Raw genomic sequence first — 17861 nt, 5'->3', positions numbered from 1 at the left:
GTTACTCCTATCATGGAAAATCTATTCCTACAGGCATCAGATCCCACTCCACCAGGGCCACAGCTACCTCTACAGCTTTCCTCAGAGGAGTTCCTACCAAAGATATTTTGGAGGCAGCCACTTGGAGTTTTGTGCATACCTTCACAAAACACTACCACCTGCCTTTATATTCCAAAACTAGAGCAGGCTTTGCCACTGCTGTGTTGCAGGGCATTCTGGCTCATCCCAGTTCCACCTAGTGCCTACCACCCTGTGCGTAGCTTTGGGATTCTACCCATCTGTGATTACTGCAGCTGTATGCACGATGAACATAGTACAGTTTTGTACCTACCATAAATGTAGATGTTCGAGTGCTAATACAGCTGCAGTACAGGTTTCCCTCCCTCCTTCCCCTCTTGGTAAAGGACTAGTGGCTAACACCTCCTCTTACAACCTATTTTGGGGTTATCCTTCTATGGTGTATTTGCTTGCAACTACTGTTTTTTTGATTACATTGCATTGCTTGAATATATATATATATATATATATATATATATATATATATATATATATAATTTATGTATTGCCTTCCTTCTGGGTGCACCTGACATCTGGGGCAAGAAAGACTGAAGAATATGGCGTTGGCTGTGTCTTGTATACCCCTGTCGCACTGACGTCAGGAAAGAAAGCGACGACAACGGACGCCGGACCTAGACTTTGGAATTCGGCCGACTGAGGACCCGCCTGACGGCAGAGAACCCATCTGTGATTACTGCAGCTGTATTAGCACTCGAACATCTACATTTATGGTAGGTACAAAACTGTACTTTATGGGAGTTCCTCGGGGCTCTTGCATACCTATGAACCTCTACATAAACTCTCAGACATGTATAGTACTTTCCCATTAACTTGTTGTTGTGGGAGTTCCTCTGGCCTCTTACATACCTATGAACCTCTACATAAACTCACAGACACGTATAGTACTTACCCATTAACCTGTTGTTATGGGAGTTCCTCTGGCCTCTACCGTTATTACAATTTCCTCCTTTCCCTTGATAGCTTGCATAGTGCCACTCTCTGAACCTCATTTGTACGTCTTATTGTTCTCGTGTGTGTACACTTTTTAACAGGGGCCGTCATTTCATTGATTTAACTTTAGTTTCTTAGTTTTATTTAGTTTTTCTTTCTCATTTTTGCTTGTACTTGTACAGCATCTCGCACTGCCAGTTTTACATGCTCCTTATAGGACTCCAGGAAAGCCTAATCAGCTCTTACGATAGCATACTTATGTCACCAGCTATGTGACTGCTCAGTTACCTACTAAGGTGAGTGCAAGACTTAACCTGAGTGATGCTTACAAGTTGTCATAATAAGGCCTTTACCTCCCAGATGGAAGGTGCAGGGTTTGATTTTACTTTTTGGTCACTGGTATTAGCTAGGCATGTAGTAGTTTGTAGCTGGATTGATTTGTATTTACCTATAGGGGTTGTGGTTGGTGTAATGGTTAAGGCCTTTACCTCCCAGATGGAAGGTGCAGGGTTTGATTCTCACTGTTTGGTCACTGGTATTAGCTAGGCATGTAGTAGTTTGTAGCTGGATTGATTTGTATTTACCTGTAGGGGTTGTGGTTGGTGTAATCGTTAAGGCCTTTACCTCCCAGATGGAAGGTGCAGGGTTTGATTCTCACTGTTTGGTCACTGGTATTAGCTAGGCATGTAGTAGTTTGTAGCTGGATTGATTTGTATTTACCTATAGGGGTTGTGGTTGGTGTAATGGTTAAGGCCTTTACCTCCCAGATGGAAGGTGCAGGGTTTGATTCTCACTGTTTGGTCACTGGTATTAGCTAGGCATGTAGTAGTTTGTAGCTGGATTGATTTGTATTTACCTATAGGGGTTGTGGTTGGTGTAATGGTTAAGGCCTTTACCTCCCAGATGGAAGGTGCAGGGTTTGATTCTCACTGTTTGGTCACTGGTATTAGCTAGGCATGTAGTAGTTTGTAGCTGGATTGATTTGTATTTACCTATAGGGGTTGTGGTTGGTGTAATGGTTAAGGTTTTTACCTCACAGACACAATGTTTATGGTCTGATTCTCACCCTTTATTGAGATATTGGCTAGGCATAAAATGGCTAGGCATAAAATAGCTAGCCTAGTGCCAATGAACATATGAATTCACTGCTGCTCTCTGTGCAGAATGGCTGTTCTTATAACCCCCCCCCCCCCCATCACCACCACCCTTGATTCCGGAGGAATGAAAGCAATCAACATGGGCTGGATAAGCGTAGCGGGGGTCACTGTTATCCTTTTTTAATTTTAAGACAAAGCATTCATAGGTTCATAGATAGGTACTAGGCTATCGGCCCTAGGGGCACATACAAGCCTATCCAAAAAATATACCCTGGCTTTCGCCACCCAAGAAAATTATTTTCCTGTGCCCCTGTCGAGCAGAGCCACAGAAGTGATCCCCGGGGTGAATTTCCCATTTCCCATCCAATCATCAAGATTTTTCTTGAAGAGTGCTATTGAGGAGCTCTGTTTGACATAGGTAGTCTGTTCCAGAGTATGGGAAGTCTCTGGGACAGGAATCTATCCCTCCAGCATGTTCTGTTTATTGTGGTGACAAGGTTTAGGTCCCTAGAACGTGTAGCTCAAAGGGATTGGGATTTCTTTAAGTGGAGCATGTCCAACAGCTCTGTGTTTGACATAGTTTGTATGTTAGGCAGAGATCGCCCCTGAGTAGGCGATATGCGATGGATTAAAGCTGTAGTTTTTTGAGACGGTCTGCATAGGGCTTCTGTTTGAGGCCAGTAATCCTCTTTGTGAGGTATTTCTGTGGTCTTTCCAGTTGTTGTAGATGTCTTGTGTTGTACTCTATAATGGGTCTAGTGAGTGATGAGTAGAGGGGAACAATGACCTCTTTTTTTTTCTGGATGAGGTACATACCAAAAGGGGCGTTGTTCTCTATAATGGGTCTAGTGAGTGATGAGTAGAGGAGAACAATGACCTCTTTTTTTTCTGGATGAGAATCCTTTTGTGATGAGATGAGCCACGTAGAAGGATTTCCTGACCACTGTGGCGATGTGATTATCAAAGGAAAGACTACTGTCCACTTGTGTCCCAAGGTCTCATCACATTTTCGGCATTAAGTAGACTACCAGCTATGTGGTAGTTCACGGGTACAGAGTTTTTACCAAAGGGGATGACAATGCACTTTTTGGCACTGAGCTTCAGGCCATGGTTTTGACACCAGGTTTCTGTCTCAGTGAGGCCCTTTTGTAGTTTATCCACATCGTTAGGAGTTTTGATTATGGCTCATAGTTTGCAGTCATTTGCAGACTTTGTTAGCCAAAGACCTTCTGTGTTGGCCTGCACTTCAGAGAAGTTGATACCAAACAGGGGAGGACCCAGGACTGAACCCTGTGGTACTCCACTTGTCACTGGTCTGATGTCGGATTTGGAATCCGCTACTTTCACAGTGTGGGTTCTGTCCGTGAGCCAGTTGGCAACCCATCTTGTGACAATAGGGATATATACTTAGTTTAGTGAGCTTATCTATAATTCCAGAGTGGGGGATGGTGTTGAAAGCCTTGGCGAGATCTAGATAAGCTGTGTGAACCATTTTACCCTCATCTGTGGCTTTGGTGACTGCTTCAAAGAAGTCAGTCAGGTTTAGGAGACATGATCTGCCTTTTAAAAATCCAAACTGGGTAGGGTCCAGAGTTTGGAGATTACCAATGTCTTTGTTTATGAGTTCCACGATGATACATTCCATGGCCTTGCAGGCCAGGCTTGTCAGGCTAATGGGGCGGTAGTTCCTGGGGTCTGTCGTGACTCCCCCTTTGTGGAGTGGGATATCCGTTGCGGTGCGCCATTCAGTGGGTACAAAGCCTGAGGTGAGGCTATGATTGAACATGGTACTTAGGTAGGGTGCCAGTTCATTCTGTAGTTCGTGTAGAACGCAGCCTGGGATATTGTCAGGTCCCATGGATGCTGTGTTCTTGGCTTTGGAGAGTGTGTTTTTTACCTGTGCAGCTGTAATTATAGGAACTTTGCATTCTTCTGGTATAGAGATGGGCCCTCTAGGGGGTGAGAGGGGGGTAAAGTTAGCACTGAACCTATCTGCTAGGATGTTGGCAATATCAGTATATTTAGTGCCATTGTGCTGTAACTCAGAGCAGATCTGAGTGTTCCCATTTAGATTCTTGACATAGTTATAGAATGCTTTGTGGTTGTCTTTAGAGTCAGTGGCAATTTTGTTTTCATAACTAGCTTTGGAGGATTTTATGAGGGATCTCAGCTTCTTACTGAGGTTGACCAGGGAGTTCCTCCAGTCATGGGATTTTACTCTTTTTTGCAACAGTTTCTTTCTTCTGTTGTAGAGTTTGTTTATGGCAGAGGACCACCAGATTGGCTTCCTTTTTTTGGAGGATAACATCTTGGTTCTATTAGGGATAGCATGATCCATGCACTTGTGTAAGTGCTTATAAAGTGCATTTGTGTAGGATTCAGCAGTCATGCCTCTATTGTCCGTCTGCATGGGTGTCATGAAGTTTGCTACTTCTGTCTTAAAAAGTGTGAAGTTGGCTTTGGAGAAGTTTTTTACAATGGTTTCCCTAATTGGGGGTGGGGGTGGCATGTGGATGTCTAGGCTGATTAGCTTGTGGTCGGATCTGACCAATGAGGAATTGACCTCTGGTGTGGAACACCGGTTTCCCATGTTGGTAATGACCACGTCTAGGATATTGCTGCCCCTGGCGGGGGTGTGAATAAGTTGATCCATGGCGTTGGAATTTATGAATTCTAGAAAACGTTGAGCAAAAGAGTTGGTACATGAGTAGTTTTCCCAGTTAATGGTGGGGTAGTTGAAATCGCCCATTATTAGGGTGTTGGGTTGTACCCTAATACTTTCCAATGCATCAAGAAATGAGGAGTGTGAATCCTGGGGCATGGTGGGGGGTCTGGAACAAGCTACAATTTGGATTGCGGTCTTGCCCTGAGTTAGTTGTACTTGGATAATCTCGGATGCATTATGCTGTGCAACTAGCCTGGAGGTGTGGATATCCTTAATGAATATGGACACGCCTCCGCCTTTAGTGCTTCGTTCTGGGTTAGGTGGCCGAAAGGTGTGGTATGAATTGTAGCCTGGTAATGCAGGGGTGCACTCTGGAGCTTTGAACCAGGTCTCTATCACTGCACAGATGTCAATGTTCTCCATTTTAAGGAGTGCCTTGAGTTGAGTGCATTTTGAGGTTTAGACTTCTAGCATTGAGTAGCATTACCCTCAGATTTTGCTTGCCTTGTACCTGTTACAGTGGTGAATTTGTCATTTGAACCTTGCCTAAAAAAGGCACTATAGGGATGGCAAGAGCCTTAGCCAGTATCCAGAATCCTAAGGGCGACAGGTGCAGACCATCTCTGGCAAAGCATCGTGGTCTGTCGATCATGTTGTCCCAGGCAGACAAATACTGGATCCCCTCAGAATGACACCAGAAGCTTAGCCAATTGTTGAAGTCAATCATTTTGTCCTTGTACTGTGGTGTCATTCTGGGTGATGGCATACTCCGGGTTAGGGTCATACCTGCCTGGGATACAAGATCGGAGAGCTCCTGCATGTCTCTTTTCATGTAGTCCAGGGAGGTACGTCTCAGGTCATTCACACCAACATGGACAATGACAGTGTCATATTTGTACTTATTGTGGAGTGACCTGAGTGCATGCGTTATGTGGTGGATCCTGGCACCTAACAGGCAGCTGACAGTAACTTTCTCCTTGTTTAGTCTAGTGAGTGGAACATCAGTGTGCCTGACTATAGAGTCACCTATGACTAGAGTGTTGGGTACGTTGTTATGCCTTATGGGCTGTGGTTGAGTGGCACACTGAGTTTGTGGGCTATGTGTCATTTGGGTTGTGCTGGGGGGTGGAGTTTGCTTGTGTTTATGCTTTGGATGTCCCTGATGCTTGGGCAGGTTTTTATTGAGAGCCTCCGCGAATGTAGGTGTGTGTGTGTTTTGGTGGTGTAGGTTTTAAGGAACTATGTGATGAGTGTGGTGTGGTGCAAGTGTTTACCTTCTCCTCTTGACTGTCTAGTCCAGTCTTGGGTGGAGAGCTTTGCTTCCAGTTTGGCTATATAAGTGCATCTCTCACAGGTTGTAGTGTTGGGTGGTAGGAGGAGAGGGTTGTCTGTGTACATGAGGCAATTGCTGCATTGCCCCAGGATGCCCAGATTCATCCGGTAGACAGGAGAAATCACTGGGAGCTGACCCTTAGACATGCCTGGATAGGTGCTTATTTATTAAGTACTAAAAACTGCTTTCCACTAGACAAGTGAAGAAAGTTGAGTGCTGTAGTAATTTGCAGCTTATGTAGTGCTTACTGTGAGTTCTGAGCAAGTGCTGAGTTCAAAAAAACAGATTTGAGTGCTGAAACTAGAAAACTGGCTAGTTATAAGAAACAAAACTAAGCTAGAAGGCTTCCCTCCAACACAGAAGGGCTTGGGGGTTCAGAAGCCTACAAACAGTCTAGACCACTTAACAGGAAAGGCAGGAAACGAGCTTAACATTTTTTTTGTTCTCTTTCCCAGATGCTCTCTTTGTACACAGTAGGAGTGCCTGAAATCAGAATATGATCTCACTGCTCTCAGTTGAGTGAGCAAATGAGATGGGCCCAGAAGGAGTATCCAAACACAAATTTACAAGAGGGGTGGGCAGTTTCAAAGCCACTAAGATTGGTGGGAAAACTAACTGAAGAACAGTGTCAAAACTTCCAGTTCAGTTAATATTCATGCAACACAATTAAATCAATTTAAATACTGTATTATTTGAAAAAAAGTGCAGATAAAGGTACTTAAATTCTCTTATACATCCAGTTGAATACAGCTAGATCTTAGCCGGCCAAAGCTGAGGTTTTTAAGCAGAAAATATTTCAAAATGTACCACTTAAATAGGCAATGACAGGAAATCAAAGAATGTGGCTACCCCCACACCTGCAGTTACTAACAGATAATAAAACTGAAGCAAGCACTAACTGAAGAACAGAGTCAAAACTTCCAGCTCAGTTAATATTCATGCAGCACAATTAAATCAATTTAAGTACTGTATTTGAAAAAAAGTGCAGATAAAGGTACTTAAATTCTCTTATACGTCCAGTTGAATACAGCTAGATCTTAGCCGGCCAAAGCTGAGGTTTTTAAGCATCAACTTTCTCACATTTTCAGCCATATTAACAACCTCTCTAAATGTTTTAAAAAAATGTATAGTCTTATTTTGTCTGAAAAGGAATTTAGTACAGTTATTCATTCCCCCCCAAGGCATCTTTTATCACAGTTTAATTCTTATATCTCTTGTAACTGCTGAGTTGTAGTAATATCTTTTCACATTATTCTTTGTTGATTGTTGTTCCTGTAGTCTTTGTTCTAAATTTTTTTTCTGACTAGAATATGATTTTGCACCATTGTACTTTATTTAGAGGGGCTAAGAAGGTTAAAGTATTGCAGAAGAAGAGGAAGCTCACAAAACAAGAGGAGGAGCAGCTGCAGACTGCTAAGGGGACAAAGGGAGTCTTTAGGCAGTATGCATAAGATTTGAATGTTGCTGCATGGCAAGTACTTTTTGATAAGTATAAGAGTGTAAAAGCTTTTAGCACGGTTACTTAGTAAAAGGATGTAGAAAGACTTCTAGCCAAGCTTAGGGAAACTGTACAATAACCAGAGATCCTCTGTATGTATTACAGAGCTTTCAGAAATCTAATCAGTTTCTCTAAAGCAGAGGAATGGATTAACTAAGAAAAGATACAAATGTAAATGTTTATGGCAGACATAGCCATGCCAAGGTTAGTAGTAAATAACAGCTAAGATATGAAGAGAGAAAAAAGAAATGTATAGTTATTCAGCAAGGAGCACATTATATTCTTTTCAATATTTGGAATTTAGTGGGGTAGAGTGTAATCCGCGGTGGTGGTGCTGTGGTAGCGTTGTCGCCTCACAGTAAGACGCTGCCCGGTTCGATTCTCAGCTAGATCGTCTTCTGTGTGGAGACATGCGTGAATGGGCATACCTTCGTTGAAGGTTGTGCGTCAGGGCTGGCAACTCAGCATTAAAAATTAACTGCCAATCATTAGCGGACTGGAGTTCTTCTGTGGCGACCCCTAACCGGGGAAAGCCGAAAGACGCAACAAGTGGGGTAGAGTGTAACATCTCACATTTTGCAACACAAGGGTCTTGCTCATAAAAACATATACCTAGGATGTTATTCACGTAAGGCTAATACTATCACTGGTGTTTAGTCAAACTGTCTTTTTCTGTAGTGTTCACTCTATCTTATTTCGGTACTCTTTCCTTTCTTATCTGTGTCTTCACTATCACTTGTCTAATCAGTGTAGCTTTACCTACTGTATAATGTTCTGTATGTTACTATGTACAACTACCACTAAAAACCACTTGGAATTGTATGCGATAACAATTTTTAATTTTCTATTAGGTTCATAGGTTGGTACTGGGCTGTCTGCCCGAAGGCATATATTAGCCCAGCCACATTGTGCGGTATTCACCGCCCCTTTAGTATTTCCCTAGACCCTTGTACTAGCAGCTAGTACCCTTGGCCCCTATCTAGTAGTGCTGTTGGTGTGATCCCATGTGTGAACTTTCTGTTACTCATCCACTCATCAAGGTTCCTCTTGAAGAGTGATAGTGAGGGGCTCTGTCTTATGTAGATCGGGACCCTGTTCCATAGTAAGGGAAGTCTCTGCAATGGGAATCTATCCCTCCAGCATGTTCTATTCATTGTTATGTTGAGGTTTATATCCCTAGAGCGTGTAGCTCGAGTATATTTGGTTTTGCTAAGATGGAGCATGTTCAACAATTCTGGGTTGGACATGGCTCTGTACGTTAGACAGAGGATCGCCTCTGAGAATGCGGTATGCAACAGAGAACATTCTTAGCTTTTTCAGTCGTGCTGCATAGGGCAACTGTTTGAGGCCAGTAATCCTCTTGGTTAGGTACCTCTGTGGTCTCTCCAGCTGCTGGAGATGTCTAGCCAGGTACATTCCAATTGGTGCATTGTACTCAATAATGGGTCTGATGAGGGAAGAGTAGAGGGGCACCATTACCATCCTTAGATCTTGATGCGAACCCTTTCGTGATCAGATGGGTCACATAGAAGGATTTTCTAACCACTTAGCTTTCCTTTGATAACCATGTTCAGATTTTGATAACCATTTTCAGATTCTCTAAAAGCAATCAACTGGAACACTCTAAGGACATTAGCCTTAGAAGACGCAGTTTCCCACTTTAACTCTACATTCTTAAAAATACTAGATTCCCAAGCCCCCCTAAGGACAAAACGAATAAAAAATAATTCTGCCCCATGGCTTACCAAAAATACATTAGCAACCATGCGCCTTAGAGATAAAGCCTGGGTACTTTATCAGAAAAGAAAGTCCCCTGATTCCCACATTGAATACCGAACCCTCTGAAATAAAGTAAAAAAGCTTACTATCTCTGACAGACAAAATTACTTCTTTACCCTCCAAAACAATAATAAAACAAATCCACAGAAATTCTGGAAAGGAATCTCTACCCTCCTTAACCCCAGCAGACCACACACCCCTACCCCTTACCCAAATGCCCCAGATTTAGACCTGGCTACTCAATTCAACTCCTTCTTCATTGATTCTATTAGCAAACTAACTTCCTCTTTTCCTACTTCTACCCATGGTAATCCAATACCCCCTCACCCTCTCCAGCCAAATGTTCACCAAGCACTTCTCTTCCTTCCTCATTCCCATCTACTCTAGCTATATCCGGTCCCATGGATGCTGTGTTTTTGTCTTTAGAGAGTGCAGCTTTTACCTGCGTAGTTGTGATTACACGGACTCTGCATTCTTTCTGTATAGATATGGGCCGTTTGGGGTGGTAAAGTTAGCGCTGAACCTATCTGCCAGGATGTTGGCAATATTAGTTGGTTCTGTAATTTTCACGCCTTTGTGCTGTAACTCTGAGCAGATCTGGGTGTTGCCATCGAGATTCTTGACATAGCTATAGAATGCTTTGTGGTTGTCCTTAGAATTAGTGGTGATTTTGTTTTCGTAGCTAGCTTTGGAGGATCTTATAAGGGATCTCAGTTTCTTACTGAGGATGACCAGGGAGCTCCTCCACTCCATGGGATTTTACTCTCTTTTGCAACAGTTTCTTCCTTCTGTTGTACAGTTTGTTTATGGCAGGGGACCACCAGATTGGCTTCCTTTTTTTGGAGGACAAAAAGTGTGGTATGAGTTACAGTCTGGTAGTGCAAGGGTGCTCTCTGGATCCTTGAACCAGGTCTCAGTCACTGCACAGATATCGATGTTCTCCATTTTAAGGAGTGCCTACATTTTGAGATTTAGACTTCTAGCATTGAGTAGCATTACCCTCAGTTTTTGCTTGCCTGTTCCTGTTATGGTGGTGAATTCATTATTTGAACCTTGCCTAAAAAAGGCACTAATAGGGTCAGCAAGAGCCTTAGCCAGTATCTGGAATCCTAGGGGTGACACGTGCAGGCCATCTATGGCAAAGCATCGTGGTCTGTTGGCTATGTCATCCCAAGCAAACAGATACTGGATCCCCTTAGAATGACACCAGAACATTAGCCAATTGTTGAAGTCCATCATTTTGTCCTTGTACTGTGGTATCATTCTGGGTGATGGCAGGATGCTACTCAGGGCTAGGGTTATACCTGCCTGGGCTACAAGATCGGAGAGCTCTTCCATGTCTCTCTTCATGTAGTCCTGGGAGGTACATCTCAGGTCATTCACACCAACACGGACAATGACAGAGTCATATTTGTACTTGTGGAGTGACCTGAGTGCTTGTGTTATGTGGCGGGTCCTGGCACCCGGCAGGCAGCTGACAGTAACCTTCTTCTTGTTTAGCCTGGTGAGTGGGACATCACTGTGCCTGACTATAGAGTCACATATGACTAGTGTGTTGGGTACGTTGTTTTGCCTTAGTGGCTGTGGTTGAGTGGCACACTGAGTCTGTGGGCTATGTGTCATTTGGGTTGTGTTGGGGGATGGAGGTTGCTTGCGTTTCTGCTTTGGAGGTCTCTGTTGCTTAGTCAGATTGTTATTGAGAGCCCCTGCAAATGTTTTTATGTTTCTATGTGTGGATTTTGGTGGTGTAGATTTAGTGAGACTATGTGATGAGTGTGGTGTGGTGCTAATGTTTACCTTATCCTCATGACTGTCACGTTCAGTCTTGGTTTGGTTAGAGAGAGCTTTACCTCCAGTTTGGCTAGATAAGTGCATCTCTCACAGGTTGTAGTGTTGGGTGGTAGGAGGAGAGGGTTGTCCGTGTACATGAGGCAATTTCTACATTGCCGCAATATGCCCAGATTCATCAGATAGACAGGAGAGAACACTGGGAGCTGACCCTTGGACATGCCTGAATAAAAAAACAGTTTTCCCCTAGGTAAGTGAGGAAAGTGAGTACAAGAGCTGTTTTTCTCTAAGCAAGTGGGAACAGTTAAGTACAAAAACTGTTTTCCTCTAGGTAATGAGGAAGATTGAGTGCTATAGTAATTAGTAGCTTATTTAGTGCTTACAAGTTCTGAACAAGTGCTGAGCATGAATAAGCAAATTTAAGTGCTAAAACTAAGAAACTGTATCTGCACTAGACGAGTTACAGGACAGAAACAAGTGCAAATGCAGGCTTTCAAATCAGAAAGTTGAGAGAGATGGAAGAGATTGCCCAAATGGCCAATAACTACAATTTCTGGGCCAGAACCACTCCTTATGTGGTAAACAGGTTATAGTGCTTACCACCCCACTGATAAGCTAGAAGGCTTCCCTCAAACACAGAAAGGCTTGGGGGGCTCAGAAGCTTACATACAGTCCTGGATACAGCAAATCTGTATCTGGAACACTAGTTACAGGAAAGGTAGGAAACAGGTTTAGTTTTTTTTACAGAAAAGTAGCAAAAACAGTAGTAAAAACAATTCACATTCAGTGCAAGCTAGCACACTTGAGTATGTAGCAATATTAGACCAAAAACAGTTTAAAAATGCAATTAAATTAAAAAGGACTAAAAGCAAGTGCAGAAATAGTTTATTAGGTAGAATGTGGTAAAGAGATGGGACTGGGGGAGTGTCCCAGATCAAATCTACAGTGGGGCGGGCAACTGCTAAAACCACCAAATTTAAACTACAAACCAAAAGTAGGGAGGGTCGGTGGGACAAAGTCTCAACAGAGATCTAAGCAACATCTACCAGTACAAACTAAAACCAAAGAAATATACTCCGCTCTGTATATTTGCAGATCAGTCTCTCAGAACAAGGAGACAACAGTTTCAACAGAGATCTAAGCAACAATTAACAAAATCTATAACCAAAAAAATATATACTCAGCTCTGTATGTTTGCAGATAGTCTGGAAGGCAGTGTCTCAGAACACAGGTTCCGGCAGTTAAATGCAGGCTGTTACTAACAGGTCAAATGTTATGCAACCCTCTGGGCAGCAAACAGTCACTTTCTGTATGCTGACCAAAAGTACTATTTTTATGCTTGATTATCAGCTTTATACTACATTTTACTGTTCCCTGAGGCAGAAATGAAATTAGCTTGCTCTGCTCAAAAGAATCCATATTCAAATGAAGTACATGTTCTGTATTGCTGTAACCGTGTTTTCATTGTGCAAGTTCTTGCAGAATTTGGGGACGATTCTGCAGTATAAGAGCAATCTGGTGTGTAATGTTTAGATTTTCGCACAGGGTCCCTTTTATCATTCCTAGTTTACTCTTGTAAAGATTTTCAGCTTTGTATGCAGTTATGCTAATTAATCTATTTTTACTTGTAACTGTTTTAAGAGTAAGGGTCATACAGTGGTAAAACTTGCTGCCTGTCAGTGCCCGGATTCCTAATTTGATTCTTGGCACTCCTGTTTTCTGTATAGAAGTTTCAAGATCTCCTGTGTTCATATTGGTTTCATCTTGGTCCTATTTACATTTACACACCAGTAATACAATGGCAGATTGTGTGAAGGTATCTCTCAAATTCCTTAGGTGGCACACAGGTGCCCTGCATCCCCAAAGTCACTTAGCATGCAGGTGCCCTGCGTCCCTACAGTCCTTGGCAGCATGCAGGTGCCCTCCGTCCCTACAGTCCTTAGCAGCATGCAGGTGCCCTCCGTCTCTACAGTCCTTAGCAGCATGCAGGTGCCCTGCGTCTCTACATCCCTTAGCAGCACGCAGGTGCCCTGCGTCCCTACAGTCCCTTAGTAGCACACAGGTGCCCTGCACCCCTGCAGTCCCTTAGCAGGACACAGGTGCCCTGCACCCCTGCAGTCCCTTAGCAGGACACGGGTGCCCTACATCCCTGCAGTTCCTTAGCAGCACACAGGTGCCCTGCGTCCCTTAGCAGCACACAGGTGCCCTGCATCCCTGCAGTTTCCAGATGGCATATTGCCATCGTGAACTGCTGCCTGCCATACACTTTGGCATTCTGGATAGGCTCAGGTAAGGGTGGGTTTCGAAATTAATGGCTAGTGTCTGAGGAGTGTATAGCATGCCTGTCAAGCTACAAGATTTGATCTCTTTTGCTCTCTGATGTTGTACAAATTCCATATTACAATTTGGTAGCTTTTGGAAAAGTGGGATGGTATATGGCATATTTGTAGAGATGCAGAGAGCACTATGAAAGTGTAGTGGCCACACCCTAGCATACTCAAGTCCTGACATATTTGCTGAGCTTGCAGTCGGCATGGTTGAATTGGTGGAAAGGAGTGAGTTACTTTGAGTGGATGAGGTTTGCTCTGTGTAGAAGCAGCAGCAGCTATCTGGTTGTGTCTCGGTCTGATTCTATTTTTCATAGTGTCCAATAAGACAGCCTCCATGCCTGGAATTTCTTTGTTTCAGTTATTATGACACTTGAAACGTTTTAGATGTTTGAGGCACTTTTACATCACTACCTCTGTTTTGTTTGTTTGTTATTTTTTTGGCAGTTTCTTTTGAAGTGAAAGAGAATATTGATGTTAATCATATATATATTTTTTTTTACTGTGATGTTCACCTTTTCCCACAATTTGGGGGAGGGAGGATTGCAGATACCATGCCCGGTAATTGTAAACGACTCCTGGACCACATGCTTACTGTTGCAAAACCAGGACGTGTACCCAGGCAGGTATCTGATCTTTGATGAAGGCATTCTAGTAGCTGTGTGCACAGGTGGAGATAGAACCACATTTTACTTTGTTGCAGTTAACTCTGTCTTTATGGTTGAAGTTGAGATAGAGAATTTACAATTGTATGTTTAAATCCAGTGTCTGTTCAGTTTTCTGGTGATTGTTGAGTGAGTTGTACATATCGTTTTCCTTTAAAATGTGTAGGCTTTTCCCATGTCTTGTGTTTCTTTTGTGACTCCTTTAACTTGCCATTAGGATTTTTCTGGTTATGCTGTTTGATTTCTGAGTGCCCCTGTTGACTTTTAACTGCAACCGATTTCCTTCCTTTTCTTTTAATGTTTATTTTGGAACAGAAACATGTCGATGCACAAAAGCTTGAATTTGTTACGTGGCAGATATGCCAGAATCCTTTGTATGAGTGTAAAGTCTTCATGCCTTTGTTTGTTTTGCAGGTTGACCCAATGATGGTGGATGAAGAGATGTCAGCAGTGGACAGGGACACAGGTGAGTTTTGAGGGCTGTATGCCAAGGGCTTTTCTAATGTTTTGTCATTTTTTTTTCTTTTTTTAAGCAGCCAGGAAGTAGCTGCCTCATAATATTTAAATAACATTTTCGGATTCTTTTTTTGCTTCCCTTTTGATGTTGGCTTTGACCCTTAAAACAAAAAGTTGTGCTTCACCAGAAATTTCCAATTTTATTTGTTTTCGTACAAGAGGGCAGCATTTGTACTAATTGTCTGTTGTGAATTTGAAGCAAAATGCTTTTCTGTATATTTACCCTTTTTTTTTATATCACCCAATTAGTTTTGATGAGAATTCCACAAAATGACACTTGTTTGTTTTTCATTTGAGGACTAGGCATTCCACCTAGGTGCAGAACCCCCTTTTTGGCAGAGGCCTAGAGAGAAAACCTCCACTGGTACGGTGTAGTGCGAGTTAAACATTAGTGTCGATTTTGGTAGCACAGTGTTAGAAAATGATGTATGGCCGCAGTGGTGCAGCGGTTAGCATTGTCGCCTCACAGCAAGAGGTTCCTCCCGTTCTATTCTCTGCTGGAGCACCTTCTGTGTGGAGTCTTCATGTCCTCCCCGCAGTCGAGTGATGTTTAAGGACATGCAGATAGGTGCGTGCGTGAATGGGTGTGCCTTCTTTGAAGGCTGGGCATTGGGCTGGCAACTCTGCACCGTAAAACTCCACTGGCAATCATTAGCAGGCCGGAGTTCTGCCGTGGTGACCTCTAACTGGGAAAAGCCGAAAGACTTTGTGTTCGAAAATGATGTACAGTAGCATGTTGAATGTTTCACATTACATAATTGTATAAAATAGCGCGGGTACAGTACATTCCATTCCATATGGAGAGATGGGAGGATGAATGGTGAGAAAAGATCAGCAAGAGATGGAGAGTAGTATTGGTGGAACTCAGTTCATGCTCACGTCTTGGGGAGTAACTTTACATAGTGGACCCTTTTTGTTACAAAATCGCACCAAAACAGCACTGATATCTGGACTGTATTTTATGCATCATGGAAAAAGAGAGCTAAAAACAAGACTATGTACAGTTCCTAGGATAAACATTGTCCACTCCTAGTGCTAGGATTGGGGAAAAAGCCAGAGCAGAATACTCAGAACATGGAAATCTTCTTACCCCTGTGTTAGGCTGGGATTAGGGGGAAGTTGCCCCCCCCACCCCCCCCCCATGGTAGAAAGAAGTAGTAATCTACAAAAACAGAAAAAGTGACAGGGCAAGCAAGAAGGAATAGAGGTAAAATGGAAGGTTGTGGATAAGGAAGATATTAAGGTTCATAGGTAGATACTGGGCTATCTGCCCGAAGGCATATATTAGCCCAGTCACGTTGTGCGGTATTCACCGCCCCTTTGGTTAGTTCCCTAGGCCCTTGATCTAGCAGCTAAGTACCCTTGGCCCCTATCTAGTAGAGCTGTTGGTATGATCCCTGGTGTGAACTTTGTTACCCATCCACTCGTCAAGGTTCCTCTTGAAGAGTGATAGGTGAGGGGCTCTGTCTTATGTAGATCGGGACCTTGTTCCATAGCAAGGGAAGTCTCTGCGAAGGGAATCTATCCCTCCAGCATGTTCTATTCATTGTTGTGCTGAGGTTTATATCCCTAGAGCGTGTAGCTCGAGTGGATTTGGTTTTATTAAGATGGAGAATGTTCAACAGTTCTGGGTTGGACATGGCTCTGTATGTTAGATAGAGATCGCCTCTGAGAGGGCAGTATGCAACAGAGAAAAGCCTTAGTTTTTTCAATCGTGCTGCATAGGGCAACTGTTTGAGGCCAGTAATCCTCTTAGTGAGGTACCTCTGTGGTCTCTCCAGCTGCTGGAGATGCCTAGCCAGGTACATTCCAATTGGTGCATTGTACTTAATAATAGGTCTGATGAGGGAAGAGTAGAGGGGCACCACTACATCCTTAGATCTTGATGCGAACCCTTTCGTGATCAGATGGGTCACATAGAATGATTTTCTAACCACCTTGGCAACATGGTTATCAAAGGAAAGCTGACGATCTACTTGGGTCCCCAGATCCCTTATTACTTCTTCAGATTTCAGGGGGTTACCTGCTATGTGGTAGTTCGCGGGTACTCTTGTTTTTCCAAAGGGGATTACTACGCATCTTTTAGCATTTAGCTTGAGACCATGGCTTTGACACCATGCATCAGTCTCGTTAAGACCTTTCTGGAGGATATCCATGTCGGCCGGAGACTCTGTTATAGCACCCAGTTTGCAGTCGTCCGCAAACTTGGTCAGCCACAGCCCTTCATTGCTTGCCTGTACTTCTGAGAAGTATATGCCAAACAGGAGGGGCCCCAGGACAGAGCCCTGAGGCACACCGCTCGTTACTGGTCTGGATTGGGATATAGATCCCGCTACTCTTACTTTGTGGGATCTGTCTGAGAACCAGTTTGCGATCCATCTTGTGACGTAAGGGTTTATGCCCAGGTTGGTGAGTTTATCAATAATACCCGAATGGAGAATGGTGTCATATTCTTTAGCAAGGTCAAGGTAAGCCATGTGTACCTCCTTTCCCTTATCTATGGCCTGAGTAACTGTCTCAAAGAAGTCCATCAGGTTCAGGAGGCATGATCTGCCCTTGACGAAGCCGAACTGTGTTGGGTCAAGTGTTTGGAGGTTCCCAATCTCTCCATTTATGAGTTCCATAATGATTCGCTCCATTGTCTTACAGATCAGACTGGACAGGCTTATTGATCGGTAGTTCCCAGGGTCGGTTGTGGGCCCACCCTTGCGCAGCGGAACCACTGTTGCTGTGCGCCATTCTTTGGGCACATATCCTGTCAAGAGGCTGAGACTGAACAGGGTATTCAGATGCGTGGTTAAATCATTTTGGAGCTCGCATATGACACAGCCTGGGACACCATCTGGTCCCATGGATGCAGTGTTTTTAGTTTTAGCTAGAGCCTTATTAACCAACGTATCAGTAATAATTAGAGTTACACCTGTAGGTGGTGGTGGGGGGGGGGTGGAATTTGCACTGAACCTGTCAGCTAAGATGTTGGCAATGTCAATGGGGTCAGTGTATATTGTTCCATTTTGTACTAGCTCAGAACAGACCTAAGCGTTGCCATTTAGGTTTTTGACGTAACCATAGAAGGCCTTATGGTTATCCTTGGCAACTTTCTTTTCGAAATTGGCTTTAGTTGACTTGATGAGGGCCCTCAATTTCTTACTAAAACTGATCAGGGAAGATTTTTCTACTTGAGA

General features: G+C 43.4%; 1 protein-coding gene across 1 annotated transcript in view; it reads left to right on the top strand.

Moving 5' to 3' along the window:
* CHD8 (chromodomain helicase DNA binding protein 8) overlaps positions 1-17861 on the top strand; it is a gene marked incomplete in the record, with an annotated part of 4119653 nt that overhangs the window by 3405088 nt on the left and 696704 nt on the right. Inside the window, 1 exon segment of the mRNA XM_044057960.1 lies at positions 14575-14626. Within this exon segment, the coding sequence (XP_043913895.1) occupies positions 14575-14626 (52 nt within the window).

Source organism: Protopterus annectens, chromosome 16.part0, assembly GCF_019279795.1.
Source record: "Protopterus annectens isolate FY-2018-M chromosome 16.part0, PAN1.0, whole genome shotgun sequence".
Taxonomy (NCBI): domain Eukaryota; kingdom Metazoa; phylum Chordata; order Ceratodontiformes; family Protopteridae; genus Protopterus; species Protopterus annectens.
The sequence above is the reverse complement of the archived record's forward strand: the minus strand, read 5'-3'. Positions and strand labels throughout refer to the sequence as shown.